The following is a 16,521-nucleotide window of genomic DNA, read 5'->3' as shown; positions in this document are numbered from 1 at the left end:
ATCCCATTTGCCATCGTTTTTACGCATCCCTGGCAGATCCTGTCTGGCAAGGAAGGCTTATATTTTTGCAGACATGGCAACTCCCTTGGACACTCTCAGCCTCTCCCAGCTGCTGGATCTCGCCATCGGGATGCCCCAGAATGGAGCCGTCCACTTTGCGGCCATGAGGAAACTGCTGCAGGCCGTGCTGGGGCACCTGGACGTGCAGTACCTGACAGCCCAGGAGCCGTGGACGGGCGAGCTGAGTGGCCCCTCACTGGCTGAGTTGGCCATGGGCATGAAGGAAACGAAGCAGGAGATAGAATCCTGCAGGAAACTTGTCTCGGAGGTAGTGCCTCTTCCCAGAGCCCCTGGTGCTCCCCCACCAGTCAGTCCCTCCCCACTTCCTCAGCAGTGCTTGACTCTGCCCTTGCTGCCCAGGCAGCGCTTGGGCCGCTGGCAGAGCTTCCTGGCCCTTGGGATGGGCTTCAGTGCTCTGGCACAGAGCCGGGCTCGGGCAGGCGGCACTGGGGCTCTCCCTGCTGACCCTGCCTGTGGCATGGGCTCCCCAGGGCAGGGCTGGGGGTCTCGGGGGACTTGCTGCCCTGGGGCTCACCCCCGAGAACCCTTTTTCCTAGACTGTCTCTCAGGAGATTGGTGAGATAAAGGCCGAACATTCCCGTGTGTCAGAGGACATCAGGAAGATCCAGGAGGCACAGGTCTTGTGCAGACCACAGGGGGGGTGAAGGTCGTGTTCCCCAGGGACACTCCCCAGGGGCTCATCTCTGACACCCCTTTCTCCTAGGCTATGGCTGACTCCAAGCATCTGCAGGAGATTGACAAGTTAAAGGCTGCACAGTCCCGCATGGCAGAGGACATGAAGAAGGTCCAGCAGGAGCTTGACCAGGTGAACTGCTGCCATCAGACACTTGTGGCTCTGAGGCAGCAGCCAGTGGCCTCGGCTGTGCCGGCCGCAGGCTCAGCAGCCCTGGCCCTGCTGGATGCATGGAGAGTGCTGCCCGCAGTGCCCTGCCAGCCTGGCTGAGCCTGACCTGCACTGTCCCCTGTGCTGGGCACACCACGGCAGGGGGAAGGTCCTGCAGGTCCCCAGGGACCCTCCCCTGGGACTCACCCCCACCACCCCTCTCTCCTAGGCCATGGCTGAGTGCCAGGATCTCCGTGAGGAGATTGACAGGATGAAGGTGACACAGACACACATGGAAGATGACATTCGGAGGATGAAGGAGGCGCTTGCATTGGTGAGCTGCTGGCTGGTGTCACCCTCGGGCTCATGTGGGGTACTTGAGTGTGGCTCTGTGAGCTGGGGATTTGGGCTCAGGCTGGGGACCAGGTGTGGAGCCCTTGGTCTGCCCTGACTCTGCCACCACTGCCCTTCCCAGATGAAGAAGATGGAGGACGACATCAGAAAGCTGAGGGAGGATGTCGCCAAGTGGAAAGAAGAGATCAGCAAGCAGATCACTCAGCAAATGGAGTAAGAGAATGGGAGAGGGTTTAGTAGCCTAGAGGGGCTGCTAGAAAGCCCAGGGGGCCTGGGAGCATCCTGGTTTGGGGGTAAGGAACATTGCCCGAGCAGCCCTGGGGAGGCTAAGCCAGCCCCTTCCCCCATCTCGCTGGCCAGGTGTGTGCTGCAGGAGACAAAGAGTGAGCTGAAGAAGATGGAGGAGCAGCAGGAGATGAAGAATTCCATGCTGGAGCAGCTGGTGACTGAGACAGCCAACCAGCTGAATGCTCAGGTGAGGTGCTGGGGGAGCTCAGTGGAGGGGTCCTGAGAGGGTTCCAGCCACATCCCCCATCTGGCTGGGGCCATCGAGCCCCACAGCACCCAGCTCTGTTCATTGCAACCAGTCAGCAGCGTGGAAGGAAATTAAAGCCTTGGTGTAAATGTCCTGTTGACAGTGAGGGCTCCTGGCCACAGGCTGAGTAACACGGATCTGTCTCTGTGGGGAAAACAGACTCCCTTTGCTCAGCACCACTCCTGTTCTTCCTCCCTGGAGCAGGACCAGCAGCTGCTGCAGCACATGGAAGACTCATTCAGCAAGATTCAAAAGGAATACAAGAAGCTCAGCTACATCTCAGAGAGTATCCAGACAGACTGTCAGATGAAGCAGAAAGCTATTGAGGTGGGTGGGTAAAAGTCCTATGGGGTCAGAGCATCCCCCAGGCAGACTCCAGGCAGGGGACCACAAGGAATCTGTCCCCCTGCCAAGCTGCTCACACCCTGTGGAGCTTCCAAGTGCCTTTCCTGGGGGTTTATCAGTAGGGGGACCAGGGGGTGCCAGGCTGGCCAGGAGGCAGCTCCAACCCTGCTGTGGTTTCATGGGATGCTTTCTGTGTTGAAAGATGCTGTTCCAGTCCTTGGAGAGGCTGAAGAAGGAAAAAGTAGATGAGCAGAACATGTTGACAGCAATGGACATGGTAGAGTCTCGAGGGCCCTCTGTGCCAGCCCAGGGCTTCCTGGGCAGGGTGACAAGTGCCCCTTGTCCCTTGGGGGCTGTTTGGCAAAAGTGACCTGGGAGAGGAGAGGGAGGATTTCCAGACCAAGTGCAGGTCCCTTGCCTCTCCACTGGTGGGACAACCCCATGGGGGTGATGGGGTGACTGGGGCCACCCTGCCCTGAAAGGGGCACGATGGCATGAAGGGAGTGCTTCTCCCTCTGCCCCTGACAATCTCTGGCCCTGCCTGTCATTCCTCAACCCTTTCCCCTCTTCACTCCTGCCTTTCCCCTCTGTTAGAAAGCGGACAAAGATGCCTTGGGCAGCAAAGTTGATTGCACTCAGTTTGAGGCGAGCATGGAGCAAATGGATGGAAGGATGCAGGAGATGCAGGGCCAGATGTCAGGACAGAAGCAGCACTGCAACGAGCTGCAGCAGAAGCTCAAGGACATGATGGAAAACAAGGTGAGCGGTGCCTCGTCCCTGCCGTGAGAAACTGGCACACTTGGCAGGCTGAGGATTTTCCCTGGAGCTGGCCATGACCCATGCTGGGGCAGCTGGCTGAGGGTGTGCACCTGTCCACAGCTGGATCGTGGGGAGCTGAAGTATTTCCGAAATCGGTTAGAGGAGATCTGGAAGGGGAAGATGGAAGAACTTGAGAACAGGATCTTGGGTGACAGCGCCGCTGGGATGAGGAAGTGAGTGGGATGGGGATGGCAATGGCTTTGGGGACAGTGATGGTGCTGTTCCCTCCAGCTGTCCCAGACAGTGCCCACGTGGTACCCTGGCACTGCACCAATTCAGCCACCAAACAAACCGTGGTGATGCTGATGAAGCAGCTGCACCTTCTCCTTCCACCAGCAGCAGGTTCTGCACAGGAAAGGAGGCACGAGGAGGGGGCAGCTGTGGGACAGAGCCCTCCCAAAGCAAAGTGGGCTGTGGCTGCAAAGGCTTCCAGAAGCAAGGCTGGGAGATGGGCACTCCTTCCCCTGGCAGGGGTGTGACACGCAGAGCCCCAGGGTTGGGTGGTGCCCTGCCCTCCTGGCCAGGCACAGGGGGGTCATTAGTGCTGCTGAAGGGCTGCAAGCAGTGCAAGGGCTGCTTGGGATGGCAGCGTGGGCCCTGTGCCCTTCAGCTGGCACCAGCCAGTGGGTTGGGGAATGGGGAGAAACCAGGCCCCACAGCCACGGTTGGCCCTGCAGACGCCGTGACTCCCTGCAGTGCCGTGCCCAGCACCTTGCTGCTGCCAGCGAGCCGCTGCCTGCGGGTGGGCAGGGCTGTGTCCCCCCAGGAGCTCAGCCAGCCCTTTTGTCTCCCCCTCCTTAGGCAGCTGCCAGTCCCTTTCACGTGCCTGTCCTGTGACCGCCCAGTCAAAATGCAGGTTCCTGGCCCGTGAGTATCCCCTCTGCTTTGGGGGGGCTGCGTGAGTGGGATGGGGCTCAATGGCTGCCAGGGGTGACCCGCTGTGCCAGGCACAGGGGTGAGGGTGTCTGCTTGGGTGGGTCTGACTCTGTTGAGCCCCCTCCTCAAAGCTGCCCATCAAGAGGTGTTGTGGGTGCTCGTCCCCAAGGGCTACAGGCAAGGGGTGCTGTGGGCTACAAGCCTGTGGTGTTTGGGGGTCGCGAGCAGGCGTGAGTGGTTTGTCCCCTGTCACCAACCTGTGGTTTCTCCCCTCCCCAGTTATCCTGAGACACTCCCATATTTTCAGCCACTGCCCCCCAGGAAGGATGCACAGCAAAGCCAAAGGTAGGGGACCTGAGGACACATCCCTGGCTCCTGAGGTGCAGGGTTGCCCTGCCCTAGCAAGGAGAGCTCTTCTCTGTATGAGGGCAGAGGGGCCTTGTGGACCTGAGCAGTGCAGGGGAGCAGAGGGAGGGCTGTGGAAGGTCAGTGCTTGCCCCAGGTCTGGGGGTTTTACTACACTCTTTCCACTGCCATGTCTAGCCCAGGACTCTGCCTCAAGGTCACTGAAACCACATGAGATGAGTTATGTTTGTTCTCATCCTGAGTGCAGGCTTGGTGGGGAGTTGGGTGCCTCGTGTGAAAGGAGTTCCATGCACTGCCCTGTGCTGGGCACTGAGCATCCCTGTGCCCCATCCCACAGGAGACCAGTGGTCAATGGCAGGGTCCCCCGAGTGCCCCAGACCAGTGGGGACCCTGAGAGATTCAGCCACGCGGTGCAGCGCATCCAGCCTTGCCCCCGCCTCAGTGCACAACTGCAGGGCCTCATGACACTCCCCAGCAAGGTAGGGATGGCAAAGGCATGGACATGGCAGGGCTGACGGAGGCTGGGAGGGTGAGATAGAGTATGCAGAGGGAATCTGTGCCTTCGGGTACCCCAGGGAGAGCTGGGTTGGGAGGGTTGCTGGGGTATGATGAGTTGGGCAACCCCGTGTTGGAACCAGCTGCTCTCTCCTTCCCAGCCTAAGGTGGACAAGATGGTGGGACATTGTGGCCACAGCTCCCAGGGCCAGAAGGACCAGCCTCCCGTGGTGGAGAGCACACAGGAAGAGCCAGGTATGGCCCCATCAGGGCATGGGCTGGGGGAAAGAAAGGAAACTGGTTGTCTGCTGGGGAGGTGTCAGGGAGCAAGCAGGGCTGTGTGTGCAGAACTGGGCAGGCTGCCATGGGGGACTGGGGTGGGATGAAGAGGCAGAAACAGGATGGAGCAGGAGGACTGGGGATGGGGATGGGGTGACTGGGGTGACTGGGGATGGAGGTGGAGCAAGGTGGGGGGATGGCCCTGGCCAGTGTGGGACAACAGCTTGTGTGCTGGTGGGTGGGTGGGGACCAGCACCCCAAACCCTGGGGGTCTCTGGACAGGCAGGTGTCCCTGCTGCCTGCCACATCCTGGGCTGGCAGCGCTGCCCCAGCCGGGGGCTGCCCCTGGGAAGTGGGGAGCTCACCCTTGCCCCTCGTCCCCAGGCCCTTCCACCTCACAGGAGCAACGACCAGCCAAGACCCGCAAGCCCAAGCACGTCACGTGGGCACCACAGCTCACCCAGATAAAGATCATCCCGGCCCGTGAGACATCACCTCCCCCCAGTCTGCCGGACAGGACTGGGCGCCCAGCAGTGTCACCAAGGCCCCCTCGGAGGGCTTCCCAGGCCTCCAGGGCAGAGGTCTCGGTAGCTCTGTGGCGGCGTCTGAGTGCACCTGGACCTGCTCCTACACGGCCCGACCTGGCACGTCAAATTAGAAGAGAGAAAAGTCAACAGCCTGCCAGAAAATAATTTTTGGTTTTATTAAGTTAATAAAAAACCGATAAAAATGCAAAAGGAGCCTGGTCCCACCAGTCTTGCTCTTCCTCAGGCTCCCTGATGCTCCTCAACCTTTCTCCTCCCTCCTGTCTCTCTGCCACCAGACTGAGCACATCGTGCCCCGTGGCCAGGACTTGAGGCCGGCCCTGGTCCCGTGGCACCTTGTGGGGCATCTCTGAGGATCTGGGGCCTGCTGTGGAACCAGGAGCAGCCCAGGGTGTGCTCAGGCCCCGGGGGCTGCAGAGCCCTCTGCCCCGGAGGGCTGGGAAGCCACAGGCACATCCCCGGAGAGCCTGGCTGGCACTGCTGGGGCTGCTGGTCTCGGGGGTGCCTGAAATCCTTCCAGCCGGCCCGGTCAGCCCCTCAGGAGCAGGGCTGAGCCATGCCCGAGTGCCAGCCCTGATGGCAGGGCCCAGCAGAGCTGTGCCTTCATCTGGGCACTGGCACATTCCAAGCTCATCTGCCCGCTTCCTCCTGCGCTCCCTTTCTCGAGGGGCAGCAGCAGGGGCTGGCCCACAGGGTTTCCTCTCCCCGGGGGTGAGCAACCCCTTGCACACTCGTCCCTCTCAGGCCCCTGCAGGGCTTTAAGACTCGGACCCAGGGGGGTGAAGAACTGAGACAAGTTTTTTGGGGGGTCACAGACCCTTTTATAACCAAACACAAAAAGAAAAACTTTCCTTATAAGGCAAAAAGTGTGACTGCAGTATCCAAGTGGCTGCTAGCTGTCACACAGGGAGACAGCAGTTTTCAGAGTTACAGCTCACTTCTGTAATGAGTTGCTCTGTTCTCTGCAAAGGTCTGGGTTTTTTTCCAGGCTCTTGTGAGAAATACCTCTAATTAAAGTTTAGAAGACGGCCAAATAAAGTGAAACAAAGAACTTTATTAACAGCGCGTTGGGTGCACCGCACTCATGACCTGGTTCGAGCACCCCTGACTGGGAGGGGACAGGCCTTTTTAACATCTCTTGATTTACATAACCACTCTCTCACACCTCCCACGCCAGGCCCAGCTCCCCTCTTCCTCCAAAGGCAATCCTTGCCTTTTGGTACAGTTCACTGGTTGTTCCCATCCACCTATCAGGTTGTTTCCTGCCCCTTGCCGCATGGTTCCCTGGCAGTGAGCCCAAATTGGTCTCACTGCCTTACATGCTTTCCCACTGGCCTTCCTACTATCCTGGAAATCACTACTACCAGTAAACAAAACAGTAAGTCAGCAGTAGTAACAGTGATCAGAACAACCAGAACAATAAGAACAGCAAACAAGGCAGTAAGCAGCAGTCAGTAACAGTGACCAGAACATGCAACCCACCAGCTCCTGACCACAAAATGGCTCTTCAGTCTCTCCCAATGACCTCCAGGTATCTCAACCTGAGGTGACCATGGAAATCCCTGCTTGTGATAAAACCGCCTTATTTATTTCTCACACTCTAATTCCCACAATTCCTCTCTTTTTATTTTTTTTAAGAACACTTGTTTAATTGTAAACGTTGTAAACATTTCAATAGGTATAGTATAAAAATATAAAATACACATGTAAACCAATCCTAACTGCAATATATATTTAACTTATTATTTAACCCTTATCCCTTAGAGCGATCCCCAGAAGGTTAAAGCTTTGCATCAGGCTGTGGCAATGCTGGTTTAACCCATCTATTTTTGAACTAAAACCTGTAGAAACATATATATATACTGTTCTTTCCATGTTATGGTGGGAAATGGTCTTTTCCACTGGCTTGGTTGCAAATTTTTGATTATAATTTGGGTTTTTCTCTGAGGTTTTACATCATTTGTGTTCAATTTAAATTTTTTAATATAGGCTTCGGCAATACGTTCCTTTGGGGTTTATCCCGCATTCACCCTTTTTTATTTAAGGAGAGATCTTGAGGGTTAGTGCTGATAGGAGGTGTAGGCAAAGTTTGCTGTGCTTTATTTGAGGTATTATTTTTTGGATTTACACACATGTGGGAAAATTCCCTCTTTTAAATTTAGAAAGATGGCATAAGCTCAGGGAACAAAGAAACAAGGAAGAATTTATTCAGCACGCCGGGTCTTTCTCTCACCGAATTTCTGGAGAAAAAGACCCTTTGGGTTTAATTTTCATACATTTTATAGTTACACAAAACCCCCCCTTTTTTCAGATAAGCTTAATAAATTCATTTTTGCCTAAAAAGGTTTCTTTTCTCTGAAAAAGGGCTTTCCCTCCTTCCCGATTGGCTGCTGGGCATCCTCTGTCAAAAATGATGGATCTTCCTTTGTTCTTAGCCCAAAGAGAGAAAAGAAACCCCTGTGTACAAAATTCTCACATGGCTCTAAAAGATTTTAATTTTTTTAGGAACTTTTTTATTTCCCTTTCCGGCCGAAAAAGACCCTGACATCCAGGTCTAGTCTGGGACTTGGATATCTTACAGCTTCGCGATATACCTATTAAAAAAAAAGTATTTTTATTTCTCATACACACACACATTCTTTCCATTCATGCAGGTGGCCACTTTTCACACATCCACACATATATGTTCTGTATTTTATTCTGTTTCTGCATTGCCTTTTGTTGATTGGCTGTTGTAATAAACACAAGCCCTATTTCGTGTCAGCAACGGAAACAAATGGGAAACAAATGGGTTAATGTAACCTCAGGAAAGAAAAAAACCAAACGGATGGTAAAATTAATTGCACCCCTATAAAGACATAAAACAAACCATCACCTTCCCTGCCCTCCTTGACATGAGTTGTAGCTGAACCAGGTCAGCTCAGGTCATTAGCACGCTGGCGCCTTTTGTCAAGGAACATATGAATTTATAAATTGTTGTAGAGGTAGCAAATTAGTCTTAGCTGTAAAAAGAAACACATGTTGAATACCTGGAATAGCAATGTGAAATGTATATGTATGTGATGTAATGAATATATATGGGATGTCTGAAATAAATACTGGACACACACACTGTATCGGGGTGGCAGGTCTGGGAGCAAAGACTCCCCTGTCACCCAGCACTGCTTGCTTCTACTATGTAGTAAATTCTAATTTGAAAAATCATTTCACTCCGAGACTCAGTTTCTCACATTATGGTGAAACTGTGTGTGTTTTTATGTGGTATATGTTCTGATGCTATAAGGGCAGAAGGCACTTGTTGAAACAATTAGAAACAAAGAACAAACATTATTTTAACAGCAAAATAAAACTTAGCGTTACGCTGTTATATCAAAAACTCTGTGTTGCAAACACGAAAAGGCAAAGCATTTTGTGATTTTACTTATACAGTCTGGTTCTGTTGCTGCTGGGTGATGGGATAGCTAAACTGGGTGATGGGATAGCTAAACTGGGTGATGGGATAGCTAAACTGGGTGATAGGGAAGCTAAACTGGGTGATGGGATAGCTAAACTGGGTGATAGGGAAGCTAAACTGGGTGATGGGATAGCTAAACTGGGTGATGGGATAGCTAAACTGGGTGATAGGGAAGCTAAACTGGGTGATCCTGCCCAGGCCCGGCGGGGCCCTGCGGCCGGGCCGGGCCATCCCGGGCAGGAGCAGCCCCCGAGGGGGGGACACACAGGCACAGGGGGACACGGGGAACCCACGCCGGGCACGGGGCCCTCCTGTCCCCACTCCCGCAGAGCCGCGCCCTGTCCCCGCGGAGGAAGGACATGAGCCCACAGCACTGTCTCGGCTGTGCTGGGGAACTGATATTGCAGGGATGCTGTCACAGGGCTGTGGCAATAAAACGTTCCTGAAGGTGTTGCAAATTGCACAGAAGTGGCAGTTAATTGAACATGCAGAGTCCATAGAAGAAGTCAAGAAGACTCAGTCCGGCTGAGGATGAATATGCATATCCCTGGCTAGTAAATACATCTATCATCTTGAGCAAAGAGAGCAAAGCCAGGCTTATTCCCCGCTCCACAATGCAAGAGGGAACCAAGAGCTGATTGCAAGTTGCCTTGTAAAAGAACAAGAGTCTGACACGGCAAAGGAGAAAGTGGCTTAGCTGTAACTCAAGTCTTAAAGTCATTGACAGAAAAATAATGGAGTATCTCCTCTCCTGGGAGACTTTTGGATGGGCCTTGGAGAAACGTGGGATAGTGGAAAGTGTCATTATTCCTGTTCCTGGCAGGGATTGGAATGAGATGAGCATTAAGGTCCCTTCCAGCCCAAACCTTTCCATGGCTCTATGACCTCATGACTCTATGACCTCATGTCTCCATGGCTCTGTGACCCACTGTGTCCTGGGGGTGGGGTGGGGCCGTTGCCTGGCAACGGGAGCTGTGATGAAGAGGGGCACGTGCAGCGCAGGCCCCAGTCCTTCGAGGGCCGAGGAAGGAGGAAGGAGCCTTCTGGCGACTGACCCGCTTCCTCATCGCTTTGGCTGATCCGTTTGATCAGGCTACTTGCTTTATCATTTTATCAACCCCTTTGCTTATCCCTGTTACCACCCCTATTGGTCTCCCCTTTTATCATTCCTATAGGTCACCCCTTTTAGAATCCCTCTAGGTCATACCTTTTAACATCCCAATAAGTCATCCCTTTTAGAATCCCTATAGGTCAGAGATTTTAACAATCTAATAAGTTGTCCCTTTTAGAATCCCTATAAGGCATCCCTTTTAGAACCCCTATAAGGCATCCCTTTTAGAATCCCTCTAGGTCCTACATTTTAACATTCCAATAAGTAATCCTTTTTAGAATCTCTATAGCTCATCCCTCTTATCATCCCTGTCGGTTATACAGTTTATCATCCCTATAGGTTATAGAGTTTATCATCCCTATAGGTCATCCCAGTTATCATCCCCATAGGTCATATGTTTTAAAATCCCTATAGATCATCCCTATAGGGCCTCCCTGTTGTCATCCCTGTAGTACATACAGTATAAAACCCCTATTGATCATCCCTTGTATCATCCCTATAGGTCATACATTTTATAATCCCTATAGGTCATCCCTTTTATCATCCCTATAGGGCATCCCTTATATCATCCCTGTAGGTCATATATTTTAAAATCTCTGTTGGTCAGTTTGTTTGCCATCACTTTTACACATCCCTGGCAGATCCTGTCTGGCAAGGAAGGCTTTTATTTTTGCAGACATGGCGACTCCCTTGGACACTCTCAGCCTCTCCCAGCTGCTGGATCTCGCCATCGGGATGCCCCAGAATGGAGCCGTCCACTTTGCGGCCCTGAGGAAACTGCTGCAGGCCGTGCTGGGGCACCTGGACGTGCAGTACCTGACAGCCCAGGAGCCGTGGACGGGCGAGCTGAGTGGCCCCTCACTGGCTGAGTTGGCCACTGATGTAAAACAAATGAAAAAGGAAATGCAAACCGTCAAGACATTCATGCCAGAGGTAGTGACTCTTCCCAGAGCCCCTGGTGCTCCCCCACCAGTCAGTCCCTCCCCACTTCCTCAGCAGTGCTTGACTCTGCCCTCGCTGCCCAGGCAGCGCTTGGGCCGCTGGCAGAGCTTCCTGGCCCTTGGGATGGGCTTCAGTGCTCTGGCACAGAGCCGGGCTCGGGCAGGCGGCACTGGGGCTCTCCCTGCTGACCCTGCCTGTGCCATGGGCTCCCCAGGGCAGGGCTGGGGGTCTTGGGGGACTTGCTGCCCTGGGGCTCACCCTGAGAACCCTTTTTCCTAGATTTTCTCTCAGGCTCTTGATGAGGAGAGTGGTGAGGCCAAAGATGTGTCAAGGATCCCAGGGGCGCAGGTTTGTGGAGATCACAGTGGGGGTGAAGGTCGTGTTCCCCAGGGACACTCCCCAGGGGCTCATCTCTGACACCCCTTTCTCCTACAGTCCCGCATGGCAGAGGACATGAAGAAGATCATGGAGGAGCATGATCAGGTGAACTGCTGCTGTCAGAGGCTCAGCAGCCCTGGCCCTGCTGGATGCATGGAGAGTGCTGCCCGCAGTGCCCTGCCAGCCTGGCTGAGCCTGACCTGCACTGTCCCCTGTGCTGGGCACACCACGGCAGGGGGAAGGTCCTGCAGGTCCCCAGGGACCCTCCCCTGGGACTCACCCCCACCACTTGTCTCTCCTAGGCCATGGCTGACTACCAGGATCTCCGGGAGGAGATTGGCGTGATTAAGACAACACAGTCCCAGATGGCTCAGAAGATGAAGGAGACCCATGCATCGGTGAGCTGCTGGCTGGTGTCATCTTTGGGCTTTTGTGGGGTGCTTGAGTGTGGCTCCCTGAGCTGGGGATTTGGGGTCAAGCCAGGGACAGGGTGTGGGGCCCTGGGTCTGCCCTTCCAGCTGAAGGGCCCGCGTGCTGGGACAACACAAGATCTGTGCCCTGAGTCTGCCACCACTGCCCTTCCCAGATGAAGAAGATGGAGGACGACATCAGAAAGCTGAGGGAGGATATTGCAAAGTGGAAAGAAGAGACCAATGAGCAGATCACTCAACAAGTGGAGTAAGAGGATGGGAGAGGGTTTTGTACTCTGTAGGGCAGCAAGGAAGCCCAGAGGGCCTGGGAGCATCCTGGTTTGGGGCTAAGGGACATTGCCCGAGCAGCACTGGGGAGGCTAAGCCAGCCCCTGCCCCCATCTCGCTGGCCAGGTCTGTGCTGCAGGAGACAAAAACTGAACTCAGGAAGATGGAGGAGCAGCAGGAGATGAGGAATGCCATGCTGGAGCAGATGGTGACTGAGACGACCAACCAGATGCAGGAGAAGGTGAGGTGCTGGGGGAGCACTCCCACCACCCGCCAGCTCAGTGGAGAGGTCCTGAGAGGGTTCCAGCCACATTCCCCATCTGGATGGGGCCATCGAGCCCCAAGGCACCCAGGTGTGCTGGTTGCATCCATCCCATCTCTGAGCGGATTCCTTCTGCCCTTCCTGCAGCTGGGCGAGCTGGAGGAGACAGTGAGCATCGTGCAGGAGGAGCAGGAGAAGGCAAAGTGCTCCAAGTGCACCTTCGACTACAAAGAGCTTTTGGGGGAGCTCGTCCAGCGCTGTGAGAAACTCGAGGAGGAGGTGGAGTCCCTGGAGTCCCGGCAGATAGCTGTGGGCAAGGTGGAGAACATCACAAAGCCAAGGAACCAGGTAGGGAGTTGGCACCACGGGGGACTTGGGAGTGGGCTGAGGGCATTCCCTGGCTGGCTGTGCTTTGCTGTAATGTAGGGGAGCCCCTCATTGCCCCCAGACTGACTTGGACCAGACAGCAGCATGGAAGGAAATTAAAGCCTTGGTGCAAATGTCCTGTTGACACTGAGGACTCGTGGAACCAGACTCCCCTTGCTAAGCATCATCTTTTCTTCCTCCCTGGAGCAGGACCAGCAGCTCCTGCAGCACATGGAGGACATGGAGGACCAGGTCAGGAAGATTCAAGGGGACTGTGAGGAGCTCAGCTTGGTCTCAGGGAACCTCCAGAAGGACTGTGAGGAAAAGCAGAAAGCTATTGAGGTGGGTGGCTGAAAGTCCTGTGGGGTCAGAGCATCTCCCACGCACACTCCAGGCGGGGGCCCACAAGGAATCTGTCCCCCTGCCGACCTGCTCACAGCCCTGAGGGGGTTCCAAGGGCGTTTCCCAGAGGATTTTGGGTAGGGGGAGCAGGGGCTGCTCAGCTGACCAGGAGGCAGCTCCAACCCTGCTGCCATGTCATGGGATGCTTTCTGTGTTGAAAGATGCTGTTCCAGTCCTTGGAGACACTGAAGGACAAAGCAGAGGAGCAGAACATGTTGGCAGCAATGGACATGGTAGAGTCTGGTGGGACCGACCCTGTGGGGGTGATGGGGTGAACGGGGCCACCCTGCCCTGGAAGGAGCACGATCATACAGAGGGAGTGCTTCTCCCTCTGTCCCTGACACACCCTGGCCCTGCCTGTCATTCCTCAGCACTTTCCCCTCTTCACTCCTGCCTTTCTCCTCTGCCAGAAATCTGCCTTGGGCAGCAAAGTCAGTTGCACCCAGTTTGAGGCGAGCATGGAGCGGCTGGATAAGAGGATGCAGGAGATGCAGGGCCAGGTGTTGGGACAGAATGAGCAATGGAATGAGGTGCAGCAACAGCTCAGCAGCATGATGGAAAACAAGGTGAGTGGTGTCTCATCCCTCTCATGCAAAACTGGTACCTTTGGGTCTTGGTAGCCTGAGGCAGCATCCCTCTGAGGGTCCCCCTCTTGGATCTTTCCTGGAGACAGCCATGTCCCATGCCGGGGCAGCTGGCTGAGGGTGAGCACCTGTCCACAGCTGGATCGCCTGGAGCTGAAGCCTTTCCATAAGCACATGGAGAAGATCTGGCAGAAGAGCATCAAAGAGCTTGAGAAGAAGATGGCAGAGAGTGACAGCGCTGCTGGGCTGAGGAAGTGAGTGGGATGGGGATGGCAATGGCTTTGGGGACAGCGATGGTGCTGTTCCCTCCAGCTGTCCCAGACAGTGCCCACGTGGTACCCTGGCACTGCACCAATTTAGCCACCAAAGGAACCATGGTGATGCTGATGAAGCAACTGCACCTTCTCCTTCCACCAGTAGCAGGTTCTGCACAGGAAATGAGGAATGAGGAGGGGGCAGCTGTGGGACAGAGCCCTCCCAAAGCAAAGCGGGCTGTGGCTGCAAAGGCTTCCAGAAGCAAGGCTGGGAGATGGGCACTCCTTCCCCTGGCAGGGGTGTGACACGCAGCGCCCCAGGGCTGGGTGGTGCCCTGCCCTCCTGGACAGGCACAGGGGGGTCATTAGTGCTGCTGAAGGGCTGCAAGCAGTGCAAGGGCTGCTTGGGACGGCAGCGTGGGCCCTGTGCCCTTCAGCTGGCACCGGCCAGTGGGTTGGGGAATGGGGAGAAACCAGGCCCCACAGCCACGGTTGGCCCTGCAGACGCCGTGACTCCCTGCAGTGCCGTGCCCAGCACCTTGCTGCTGCCAGCGAGCCGCTGCCTGCGGGTGGGCAGGGCTGTGTCCCCCCAGGAGCTCAGCCAGCCCTTTTGTCTCCCCCTCCTTAGGCAGCTGCCAGTCCCTTTCACGTGCCTGTCCTGTGACCGCCCGGTCAAAACGCAGGTTCCTGGCCCGTGAGTATCCCCTCTGCTTTGGGGGGGCTGTGTGAGTGGGATGGGGCTCAATGGCTGCCAGGGGTGACCTGCTGTGCCAGGCACAGGGGTGAGGGTGTCTGCTTGGGAGGGTCTGACCCTGCTGAGCCTCCTCCTCAGCCCTGCCCATCAGGACACAGTGTGAGGCCTTGTCCCCAAGGGCTGCTGACAGTGTGATGTACAATCTGTGAGGTACAAGACTGTGGGTTTTGAGGTACTGCCCCCCAGCAGGCGTGAGTTGTTTGTCCCCTGTCACCAACCTGTGGCTTCTGCCCTCCTCAGGAAACCTGAGACACTCCCGTACTTGCAGCCACTGCCCCCCATCAAGGATTTTCAGCCGCTGCCCCCCAGGAAGGATGCACAACCCAGCCAAAGGTAGGGGACCTGAGGACACAGCCCTGGCTCCTGGGGTGCAGGAGAGCCCTGCCCTAGCAAGGAGAGCTCTTCCCTGCATGGGGGCGGAGTGGCCTTGTGGGCCTGAACAGTGCAGGGGAGCAGAGGGAGGGCTGTGAAAGGGCAGTGTTTGCCCCAGGTCTTTGGGTTTTACTGCCCCCTTTCCACTGCCATGTCTAGCCCAGGACTCTGTCTCAAGGTCACTGAAACCACACATGATGAGTTTTGTCTGGTCTCTGCCTGAGGTCAGGCTTGGGGTGGAGTAGGATGCCTCCTGTGAAAGCAATTCCCACAACCAAGCCCAGCTCCTGCCTGCTGCTGTCCTGTGCACAGGGACCTGCCATGGCCATGGCCAGCTCACCTGGCTGTGGGGAAACAAAGAGCAGACCCAGCCCCATGGGATGGGCTTGGGTGTCCTGCAGCAGGTGGAGGGGAGCTGGGAGGGACACGTGCCACCGGGGAGCACCCCCTGGTCCCCTCCCTGCTGCAGGAGGGGGAAGCCCAGGATGCCACAATGCCAGGCACTGAGCATCCCTGTGCCCATCCCACAGGAGAACAGTGGTCAATGGCAAGATCCCCCGAGTGGCCCCGAGCATCGGGAACCCTCAGAGCAGCAGAAGCCCCGGGCAGCTCATCCAGGCTTCTCCCCGGAACAACGTGCGGCTGAAGGGCATCACAGCACTCCCCAGCAAGGTAGGGAAGGCACAGACACAGCAGGTGTGACTGAGGCTGGGAGGGTGAGGCTGAGTATGCAGGGGGAATCTGTGCCTTCAGGTGCCCCAGGGAGAGCTGAGTTGGGAGGGTTGCTGGGGGATCATGGGTTGGGCCCTGTGTTGCAACCAGCTGCTCTCTCCTTCCCAGCCTAACGTGACCATAGTGGTGGGCACTTCTGGCCCCAACTCCCCGGAGCAGAAGGACCAGACTCCTGTGGTGGACAGTGCACAGGAAGAGCCAGGTATGGCCCTGTCAGGGCACGGGCTGGTGAAGGGAAAGGGAACTGGTCATCTGCTGGGGAGGGGGCCAGGGAGCAAGCAGGGTCAGTGTGGGACAACAGTTTGTGTGCTGGTGGGTGGGTGGGGACCAGCCCCCCCAACCCTGGGGGTCTCTGGACAGGCAGGTGTCCCTGCTGTCTGCCACGTCCTGGGCTGGCAGCGCTGCCCCAGCCGGGGGCTGCCCCTGGGAAGTGGGGAGCTCACCCTTGCCCCTCGTCCCCAGGCCCTTCCACCTCACAGGAGCAACGGCCAGCCAGGACCCGCAAGACCAAGCACGTCACGTGGGCACCACAGCTCACGCAGATAAAGATCATCCCGGCCCGTGAGACAACACCTTCCCCAAGCAGAGAGAGAGGAGCGAACAACCGATACTCCGACATAGACATCGAAGAAGAGAGAAGAATAGCTTTTGAGGAGTTGGTTAATTTAATAAAGAAATAATAAAAACGCAGACA

At 55.8% G+C, this 16,521-nt stretch overlaps 2 protein-coding genes across 8 annotated transcripts in view; both read left to right on the top strand.

Moving 5' to 3' along the window:
- The window catches only part of LOC135425420 (glutamine-rich protein 2-like), a 24,381-nt gene extending 18,671 nt beyond the window's left edge, over positions 1–5,710 (top strand). For 2 of the 6 annotated variants that reach the window (XM_064677685.1, XM_064677684.1), the window contains 14 exons: positions 618–698; positions 785–886; positions 1,134–1,238; positions 1,380–1,471; positions 1,619–1,733; positions 1,998–2,120; positions 2,341–2,415; positions 2,733–2,897; positions 3,018–3,130; positions 3,759–3,824; positions 4,113–4,178; positions 4,537–4,678; positions 4,856–4,949; positions 5,358–5,710. In XM_064677685.1, coding sequence (XP_064533755.1) covers positions 618–698; positions 785–886; positions 1,134–1,238; positions 1,380–1,471; positions 1,619–1,733; positions 1,998–2,120; positions 2,341–2,415; positions 2,733–2,897; positions 3,018–3,130; positions 3,759–3,824; positions 4,113–4,178; positions 4,537–4,678; positions 4,856–4,949; positions 5,358–5,665 — 1,647 coding nt within the window. In that variant the 3' untranslated portion in view covers positions 5,666–5,710. Of the gene's footprint in view, positions 1–3; positions 329–617; positions 699–784; positions 887–1,133; positions 1,239–1,379; positions 1,472–1,618; positions 1,734–1,997; positions 2,121–2,340; positions 2,416–2,732; positions 2,898–3,017; positions 3,131–3,758; positions 3,825–4,112; positions 4,179–4,536; positions 4,679–4,855; positions 4,950–5,357 lie in introns of those variants that run through there. The other 4 variants (XM_064677689.1, XM_064677683.1, XM_064677687.1 and 1 more) reach the window with 4 other exon arrangements.
- LOC135425418 (glutamine-rich protein 2-like) overlaps positions 1–16,521 on the top strand; it is a 16,571-nt gene extending 50 nt beyond the window's left edge. Inside the window, exons 2-17 of one of the 2 annotated variants that reach the window (XM_064677681.1) lie at positions 10,586–11,016; positions 11,305–11,373; positions 11,461–11,508; positions 11,706–11,801; positions 11,990–12,081; positions 12,228–12,342; positions 12,511–12,711; positions 12,940–13,071; positions 13,293–13,364; positions 13,542–13,697; positions 13,854–13,969; positions 14,598–14,663; positions 14,964–15,056; positions 15,626–15,767; positions 15,936–16,029; positions 16,290–16,521. In XM_064677681.1, the coding sequence (XP_064533751.1) occupies positions 10,762–11,016; positions 11,305–11,373; positions 11,461–11,508; positions 11,706–11,801; positions 11,990–12,081; positions 12,228–12,342; positions 12,511–12,711; positions 12,940–13,071; positions 13,293–13,364; positions 13,542–13,697; positions 13,854–13,969; positions 14,598–14,663; positions 14,964–15,056; positions 15,626–15,767; positions 15,936–16,029; positions 16,290–16,507 (1,965 nt within the window). In that variant the 5' untranslated portion in view covers positions 10,586–10,761 and the 3' untranslated portion in view covers positions 16,508–16,521. Of the gene's footprint in view, positions 1–10,340; positions 11,017–11,304; positions 11,374–11,460; positions 11,509–11,705; positions 11,802–11,989; positions 12,082–12,227; positions 12,343–12,510; positions 12,712–12,939; positions 13,072–13,292; positions 13,365–13,541; positions 13,698–13,853; positions 13,970–14,597; positions 14,664–14,963; positions 15,057–15,625; positions 15,768–15,935; positions 16,030–16,289 lie in introns of those variants that run through there. The other variant, XM_064677682.1, reaches the window with a different exon arrangement.

Source organism: Pseudopipra pipra, chromosome 21 (assembly GCF_036250125.1).
Source record: "Pseudopipra pipra isolate bDixPip1 chromosome 21, bDixPip1.hap1, whole genome shotgun sequence".
NCBI classification, from domain to species: Eukaryota; Metazoa; Chordata; class Aves; order Passeriformes; family Pipridae; genus Pseudopipra; species Pseudopipra pipra.
Note: the sequence above shows the minus strand (reverse complement) of the source record. Positions and strands in the feature narration are given on the sequence as shown.